This window comes from Embiotoca jacksoni, unplaced genomic scaffold (genome assembly GCF_022577435.1).
Source record: "Embiotoca jacksoni isolate LCO1_2020_lvr unplaced genomic scaffold, fEmbJac1.0.p SCAF_1, whole genome shotgun sequence".
NCBI classification, from domain to species: Eukaryota; Metazoa; Chordata; class Actinopteri; family Embiotocidae; genus Embiotoca; species Embiotoca jacksoni.
Window position 1 is genome coordinate 12,099,589 of NW_027185229.1, and position 8,834 is coordinate 12,108,422.

Sequence of the window (8,834 nt, forward strand, 5' to 3'; positions counted from 1 at the left end):
AATACTCTCTGGGGAGCAGAATTTGTTGAATAAGTATTTACAAATTGACAAGGAACTTCGTTATTGGAAATTCACGCAAGTAACTGAACCAGCCAAACCAGGAAAAACACAGACAGAGCCAAAGTTGTAGACAAAAACTTGTTCCACCAATGTTGAGCTTTGCAGTAGTTTTTACTTACTCTTTATGTAAACAACATTTAGATAAGCTATTTATTTCTCCACTCCCGTTAGTCTTGTGATTTTTAAGAGATAATAAAAGAGCAGGGGGGGCAGTTGATCAAGAGACATGTCAGCTCTTGAGGTTGCTAACGTTTGTACGATTATTTCCTTTGCTGGGTTCACTTCCTCAATATTTAAGTGAATTAGAAGCCATGTGCCTCTCTCTTCCTTTCACTCTGACTCAGTCACATCAGGTGAAATCGTCCGGTCCAGACAAACTGCTGCTCCAGGTAAGAGTGTGTGTGTGTGTTCGTTGTTTATGATAACAGTATTTTGTAGAGATTTTAGACTTGATGCTTAATGTGCATAAAGATGACCCAGATATTTACCACATAGATGTCAAAAGTTGTGAGAATGAAGTGTAATATCTGAAAATATTCCAAACAAATGTCCCTGGAGAGAAAAACTCGTATGTGTCCGGTTCATTCCGTTTTGTTTGTACAACTAAAATATTGCAAATTGAGTCACATTTTGTCGTTTAATGATGTGCCCAGACCTTTGTTAAGATCCGAACAATCTAGAAAAGTATTACGTGTTTTGTGCATTGTTAGTGTTCGTGCTCAGAGTGTTTTGGGATTTGCATTCAGATCAAATATGAATACTTTGGCATTATTGAAGAAAGTGACGTCTAATTTGTGTAGTCAGAGGTAATTAATGTTTTTGGTTTCCAGTATTTACTTGCCGAACAGCTCTTTTACACTGCGAGTTTTGTTAGTAAAAGGACCTACTGGGCCATAAAACAAAGAAAATAACCCACCTTCTCCCTCTTCTGCACTACAGACCTGCACACAAAACACCATTCAGTCAAACATCTTTAGACTCGGTGTTGTTAGAATTGTTCAGAGCCCAATTATCTCAAACGCACAGATTACAGCAAAAATAATCATGGATAAAATTGGATCGATTTTTTTTTTTTTCCATTCATTCACCAGCTGATGGGAGCTCAAGATCATGGACTAAAATAATTTGACAGCTGAGATTTAAAGCCATGTGTATTCTCTCATACTGAGATATTAGAATTGTAGCTCAAAACACCATACTTATGAAGTTTAAAAGTAGTACTTTTTCAATTTGTAACGCCTGTAACACTTCTCCACTGACTTAAATATTCGCAACAGAAAAAAAATTGTGGACTATGTGTTGTTTCTCAGTCTAATTTAATAAACATCCAGCTTGCCTGCTGACTTATCAGAGGTCATGTGGTTTCAAAAGAAGCAATGACAGTCAGCCCTTTCACGAGCCTCGATGAAACCAGGCCTGTCCAACCAACCTAAGGTAGTGAAAAGTGATTTAATCAACCACTGTACTTGCATAGAATTTTGAGGCACTTCCACATTCTACTTCCAATCCACTTTTGTCACTTTGTAATAAAAACATCACACCTCTAAAAGAGGAAGTCTCGATTAATTGTTTGGGAAATATCAAAAATGCCCAAAACACAAAAGCAGAACGTTTGCTCTGTTCCCTGTTGCTTAACTGCCTGAATATTGTGAACAGGTTCCGTTTTAACAATGATTATATTCTGCAAACCTTGTTTGCGTAAAGGTTTGCTCATCCAGTCCGAACGGCAAACCAATCAACAACCAGTGGGGGATGGCCCCAATGTGTGAGGACATTTCAGTAGTTCCAACAATGTCGAGTTTCAGCACACAACTAACGGTATATTGGTCAATACTGATTGTTTAAAGGTTGCACCAATAGTTTCAAAATGAACCCGAAATCTACCCCCATTAAGATGCAACGACTGGAAACAACCCTTGATAGAGTGTACCCTCACCCATATATTCACACAGTGAATTTAAGTCTGGTAATAACAGACTTGGTTTACAGCTCCATGTTCAACGAATTGTAACACTTTGCTGATTATCGTGTTCTTTATCTCGTAGGAGTCGAGATGTTCCTGTGCTGTTGGCTGGCTCTGGTGGCTCTCATCCCGATAACTTTAAGCACCGATCCTGGGGTTAAGGTCAGGCTGACAGAAAAGGGCCTTGAATATGGTAAAGCATGTCGCAAAGTAATCCACTTTTAGTCAAAAAGCACTGATCCCTTCAGAATTTCATCGTTACATTTTCTTGACTTTTGCCAGGCAGACAACTGGGCATTGCTTCCATTCAGAAGAAACTCAAATCCGTCAAGATCCCAGATATTTCAGGGAAACGGAGGGTGTCTCCCATTGGCAAGGTCAAGTATAGTTTGTCAAAGTAAGGCACCACTTTATTCCACACGCCTCAAATATCTGTTGGAAACTGTTATGATTACTGCTTTTACAAAAAATGTTGTTGTTTCTTCTAGCTTGCGGATAGTAAATGTGGGATTACCACAGTCTGTGGTGGCTCTGGTGCCGGGAACTGGAGTCAGACTGTCTATCAGTAATGCCTTCATCAGTCTGCATGGAAACTGGAGGGTGAAGTACCTCCGTATAGTGTAAGGGAGAAAAAAGATGTTCCACAGTGCATTTACTTTTTTTTTTTTTTAAATGCAATCCATTTAGTTAAAGAAAAAAAAATGCAATCTCTGTCTCTCAACAGAAAGAACAAAGGCTCTTTTGATCTGAATGTGAAAGGACTTACTATCACTACAAATACTGCCATCAAAAGTGATGAGACAGGCCGACCAGCAGTCAGTAGTGTCAACTGCGCAGCATCTGTTGGCAGCGTGAGCATCAGGTTCCACGGTGGAGCCAGGTAAGAAAAAGCCCATCATGTTTGAACCCATCTGAAGAGACGTAAAGATGTTTTACCAGTTGTACTTGTCACGTCTGAAGTATTGCATATTCCTCTTTTGTGGTTTGTTTCAGCTGGCTGTACAATCTGTTCAAAAAGTTCATTGACAAGGCTTTGCGTAAAGCTATGGAGAAACAGGTGAGGGTGCACCAGCCTCATTGCTGCACTCAAGAGGCCCAGCCTTCGTTTCTGGGGTCACGTTCACAACAGTATTGTATTTTACCACAAGGAATCCTCCCGAATGCAGCTCGGTTTTTAACTGTGGGTTTAAGATTGTCCATAAAGGTGCTCAGAACAACTTTTACTGAGGAACTCTGAGGCGAAGAGAGGAAGTGGGGGACTTACTCAGAGTGCATGTAGTAAAAGCATTAATAAGTTAATAAACAAAAAAAACTAAGAATTCTGCATTTAAAAGTCCTCTGAGTAAAAGTATTGTCAGCGAGATGTAGTCATAATAATGAAAATCCCACTGAGTGATACATTGTTTTAAATTATATTATAATTTAAATTAGCAGGAAAGAAATAAAGTCTTGTAATCTGCTCATCATTTGAATACTTTTCCCATGATTCCTGAACCATTGATTCAATTTGAGATTAAAACTCTCACAATACGCATCTCACCTCATTGTGAGAAGAGGCTTCCATAGTTTTCTAATACGCTTGATTCCCTCATCGCCAAAAGCTGTATGTGCAAGCAGTTGCAGCACCTTGGAATCAAGCCCGAGACAAACAAAAGGAGCAAACGAAAACGCAACAGATACACAGAAATACTCTATGGATGAAACAGGACCAAAATCATACGAGGCCTAAAGTAAGCACTGATACTAGAGCTAAACGACACAAAAATATTTAAAAGGTATCTGGGTATATCTTCGATAACATGAAAATGATTTTTACACAACACAGAAAAAGAAGCCTGGGGTAAATTAGGTTTTTTTTTTTCTAATAGTACACTAGTGGACAATAAACTGCAAAATATTCTGCCTCCTTTACATAAATTTGTCACAAGTGTTTCATAGTGTAACTGAATGGATCACTAAGGAAAATGTGTATTTACTTTTATGGATGTGTAGCCGTCACAGAAATGTGTAATTTGTTGACTTTTACAGTTTTTGTAATACAGTATAGACCAGTACATACAGTTTATATATTAACAATATTGGCCATATAAGTATATCAAAATTGTTTCCCTCTCTTCAGTAATCTTAAATAAAATTAGACCTAAGATAGCGGTATTTGTGGATGAAATATTCATTTAGAGAAGTCTTTATTCTACTGTTGGTTCACTGATAACAATTCTGAAGTGCTGAGAATATGTATTTTTGGGAGCTTTTAAGAATGTCTTTCTCCAGTCAGAAATCACTGAATAATACCAAGTTTCTTCTGGTGACTAAAAATATAGTTTTTCTGTTTTTTATTGATACAGATCTGCCCTCTGGTGTCCAACTCAATATCCGATTTAAACGGTCAGCTGAAAACTCTCAATGGTAAAACATCCTGTTTCTACAATAACCTAGATGTTTTACTGATGTTGAACGTACCAGTGACTTCCTATCTTATCACAGTTGTAGCCAAGGTGGACAAGTACGCAGAGATTGCATATTCGATGGTGTCGTCGCCAACAGTTTCCACCTCTTTTATGGATCTGAACTTGAAGGTGAAGAATTGTGCACTGCTACATATTCGAGAAGGATCTAAAGATACCGTATAGTTATAAATAAACTCTCGTATCACATTTTGTTTATATGTCCGTCCATTTTCAGGGTGAATTTTACAACATCGCGAAGCATGAGGAGCCTCCATTCTCCTCCACAGCCTTCTCCCTGCCGCCCAAGACCAACAACATGATGAACATCGGCATATCTGCCTTTTCCGCTAAATCTGCAGCCTTCGTTTACAACAAGGCCGGAGTCCTCAGCCTGTACGTCACTGACGACTTGGTACGTTGCCCATTCTTGGTGGCTCTCCACTGGTCTAACCTCAGGACACAAACCTTTTCACAGAAAACTAATGTAACACACAATGACTTCATGCTCTGTAAACATTTTTTTTTTTTTTAAAAAACCATCAAATAAAACCTAAAAAAACAAAAAACAAAAGTGCAACTAAGACTACAAACCTAATAAAATGAAAGGTATATATATAGAAGTTTAAACTGCTGAAGTTTCAGTAACCTACATTAAAGTGTATGAAACAGAAAATTAAAGTCAGACTTGTTTCATCTTTTTCCTATTTACAAATGCGCCAATGGGAGCTAATTATAGATATGAGGACATTAGTTTTGGTTGTCTCATGACAACGCTGGAAGCATTTCGGTTACTGCATCTGCGTTACCTCATGGAACATGCATGTCCTTCTGAAGTATCGAGTATTTTTTTTGTATTTATTTTTTTACCCACTCTTGGGTTGCATAGTTCTCACTAGTTGAGAACCACAGCCCAAACACGCCTATTTTTTTATGACTTCACGCTGATCTAAAAAACTTTCCTGCACTGTTACAACAGATCCCACAATTCTCTCCCTTCCGACTCAACACCGGAACTTTTGGAATCTTCATCCCGCAGGTGAAAACATATTTCACAGATTTTTTGAGAAGTATAAACGTCTTTGGCAGTTTGTCAGCTGCGTCCGTCTATTTCTTTTTAGATTGCCAAGCAATATCCGGGGCTGATGGTGAAACTGTTGGTGAAGACGGTGAAAAATCCCATCATCACTTTTGAACCCAACAACGTGACAGTTCAGGCCTCTGCCACGGTGACGGCCTACGCTATCCAACCCAACACCACACTTTCCCCTCTTTTTGTCCTCAACTTGGTGAGTTACACAGATGACGTGATAAAAGGTTGTCGTGTTATTTAGAAAAACACTTGAACTTTTCAACCGTTGTCTCAACAGGAGACCAGCGTCAGCGCCCGTTTGTTTGTCAGTGGAATGAGGCTGGCTGGAGCTGTCACCCTCAACGAGTGAGTAACAAAAAAATAAAGCTCCGAAAAATGGGGCCAAGAGGTCGTTATGAAGATGAACCTCACATTTTAATTTTCCCTAATTTGCACAGAATGACTCTGACCGTGGGCACAAGTTATGTAGGAGCGTTTCAGGTGAGAGCTGCATTTTAATCCAAGTTACAGTGTGGAGGCAATCTTCATAAACGACTAACCCTAATCCTAAACCTAACCTACAGGTTAGCTCCCTCAACCGCATCTTCCAAGTGGTCCTTAATATGGTGGTGATACCCAGACTGAATGGTGAGTGTTTGAATTTTCACTTTGTACAAGTGCTTTTCAACCAAAGGTTGCAGGAGCTTTAATTTCCACGATAACTAACATGCAGAAACTTTCCCAGGGGTACAATTTGCTCAGTGGATATTCAGTTATGTTTTGACAGCAGGGCCAAAGCCCCAGGAAGGGTGTGCTGACGTATCAGTAGAATGACAGTCTCACATTTCCTCTGAAAGTTGCATTCTGACAACAGCGGCTGGACTGGGTCATTATTTGAAAGTTATAAGCACAATATTTTGCTCCCAAGTGTGGTGGCGAAGAACTGAAGTATCAGACGAAAATACTCGAGTTAAGTACAAGGGCTTCAGTACAGTGCCTGAGTAAACGTAGAATTAATTGGAAAATTCTTTATGTACAAAGTTCTAAATGAAGCAAGGTCAGGATCTACTGTATATTGCAGATTCCTTATCGGACCTTTGTCTGCTAATTTACAAACTGCCCTTACCCACACTCAGGCTAAATAGGATATTTAGCTTTAAACTATGTAAACGAAATTATTAGAACTGTTAAGCTTCATTTTTCTCTCCACACAACTGTGTATATGTTAAAGTTAGCGTATTCATTCTTAACTTTAAACACTTCTAGTGTGTAATTTAATATCTAATTTATTTTAAAATTGTTATTGTAAACTCACCGATTGTCTTAAACTTTGTTTTAATCTTGTGTGCTGCAGTTATTATACTTCTTTTTCATGTTTCATGATTCATTTTATGTAAGAATATTTAAAGCTGCACTCAGTGCATGAACTGTGCTGGATGGTATTATACAAGCTCAGTTAACAATATCGCTGAGCTGTTTGCAAAGTTGGATTTTTGTGATTTGTTGATCTAAATTTATGAATTTGACTTCACAGTTCAACTTGCTAAGGGATACCCCCTTCCTACATTTGGAAATATGAAGCTTGTGAACACCCAGCTTCAGGTCCTGAAGGTCAGAGACTTCATATTTTCCATAAAACAACACGGTTTTTTACTCGTTACATTTCTTCTATAATGGGAATTTTTAGATATCATGTGACATTAAGATCTTGGTAGAAAACACATCAAACTTCTAACAGCTGAACTGAAATCAAAATCTTAAAGCTGTGAACTGTTTTCTCTAGGGCTACATGCTGATCGGGACTGATGTGCAGTTCACGGGCTGAACTGTATTCCTGCAAAATCCCGGGGTTCTTTTCTGCACTGTGGGATGCCACTGTGATAGCAAAATTATGGCCAGAGTTCCACCCACAGACAGGAAACTCAAAGAAATACTGAATGAGTATCACTTGTACAAGAATTACAAATACAGATCTTCAGATTTCCTTTAAAATGTTGTGCTTTCTATATGTTGTTTTTCTGTCAAATTAACCGTGTGCAAATTTTCTACATGAATTGTGAAAGAGAGCAACAGCATTAGTCCTCCTCCCACTGACTGGTAGGGAAGAAAAAAAAGAAAAAACTTGTCTTGCTGTAATCGTACCCCTTCGTTGATGTCACAAGTGGACATGGGTTCTACATAATTCTATTAAAAGGTGTGCCATCGTCTTAACTTCTGGAATGAAAAGCTTTATCTTGGGATGAGGTTTTAAAAACACTTTAAAACATGTTTTTGTGTACGTTTTAAATTGATGGCAAAAAAAAAAAAAGGACAAGCATTTAATATTTAAAGTTGACTCCAGCTTGAGTCCAGGGATTTATGATAAAAATCTGTGAACTGATATTTGTTTTTCAACATAAACGTGTGTGTGTGTGTGTGTGTAACTCTAAATAGGTGTAATATAGGGGACCTTTAAAGCCCCTGGAATCTTTGGTGTAATGGTTTTTACTTGTATGGCACAAAGCCCCACCCTCTTTAAACCAGTGAGCTGAGCTGTGACAAAAAAAAAAAAGAAATAGACAAAGGTTCTTAAGACATACACTATAAAGCTAATTAAAATCTCATGAGCTACAACCCTTTAAAAGGTATTTTAATAACTACCAAAAAAAATGAGGGAACGTTCATCTCACAGCCAAATTTGATGTATAGATTGTTACCATAAAAAAATATACTGTAAAATCTTTGATAAATTGTGCTACAATCATGTTCATGCAAAGATACAAGTTCATTATTAAGCGATATTAGACCCCTTTAAGGTGTGGTCAGACAGAACACAGCAAATTCCCTCCTTGTATTTTTTAAGATGGACCTTCCATAAAAAATGACCGGTCAACAGACATTTTAACAAGGCTGGTCCTCGATTGGATCAGTGGGTACGATGCTCTGCCTGTGATTAGATGTTACGTTGTGGGAGGATTAAGGCTAGGGACCAACCATCGACTGCATATAAAAGTGTACGTAGCTTCCAGCTCTAACAAAAGTACCTTAAACTGTAATACCTCCGGATGCCGCACCGGCTACATAGACTCCCATTCAACTTCTCTCATAAAATGCTTAGTCAATATAATTTCTCCAAAAGTTTTCTGTATATAATTCGCTAAATTGAGTCTTCCAGATTAGTTTTCTGGCCGTCCATCTGAAAATAATCCCATCATTAACTGTAAAATAGGCCTCAAAAAGACAAGTTTTGGGGGGGGGGGGCGTGTCTGTTGGATTGACAGGCCTGTGGTGCAGTCAGGTTACAGCCAGTGGGCGG

The 8,834-nt window shown here is 38.5% G+C and overlaps 1 protein-coding gene across 1 annotated transcript; it reads left to right on the top strand.

Annotated features, from left to right (window-relative positions):
- Positions 1-419: 419 nt before the first annotated feature.
- Positions 420-7,921, top strand: LOC138208839 (bactericidal permeability-increasing protein-like). The gene is made up of 16 exons (XM_069167048.1): positions 420-449; positions 2,106-2,216; positions 2,306-2,420; positions 2,512-2,643; positions 2,748-2,903; positions 3,017-3,080; positions 4,369-4,429; positions 4,508-4,599; positions 4,706-4,882; positions 5,447-5,506; positions 5,589-5,756; positions 5,838-5,905; positions 5,998-6,040; positions 6,124-6,187; positions 7,074-7,150; positions 7,323-7,921. Exons 2-16 carry the CDS (start codon positions 2,114-2,116, stop codon positions 7,362-7,364), a joined length of 1,422 nt encoding a protein of 473 aa, XP_069023149.1. The 5' UTR covers positions 420-449; positions 2,106-2,113; the 3' UTR covers positions 7,365-7,921.
- Positions 7,922-8,834: the final 913 nt, after the last annotated feature.

Excerpts from the sequence above, each read along its gene's own strand:
- LOC138208839 (XM_069167048.1), top strand. The coding sequence starts at position 2,114 with ATGTTCCTGTGCTGTTGGCTGGCTCTGGTGGCTCTCATCCCGATAACT. Across the intron at positions 6,188-7,073 it reads GGTGATACCCAGACTGAATG|TTCAACTTGCTAAGGGATAC; the intron begins GTGAGTGTTTGA and ends TTGACTTCACAG. Across the intron at positions 7,151-7,322 it reads CCCAGCTTCAGGTCCTGAAG|GGCTACATGCTGATCGGGAC; the intron begins GTCAGAGACTTC and ends TGTTTTCTCTAG.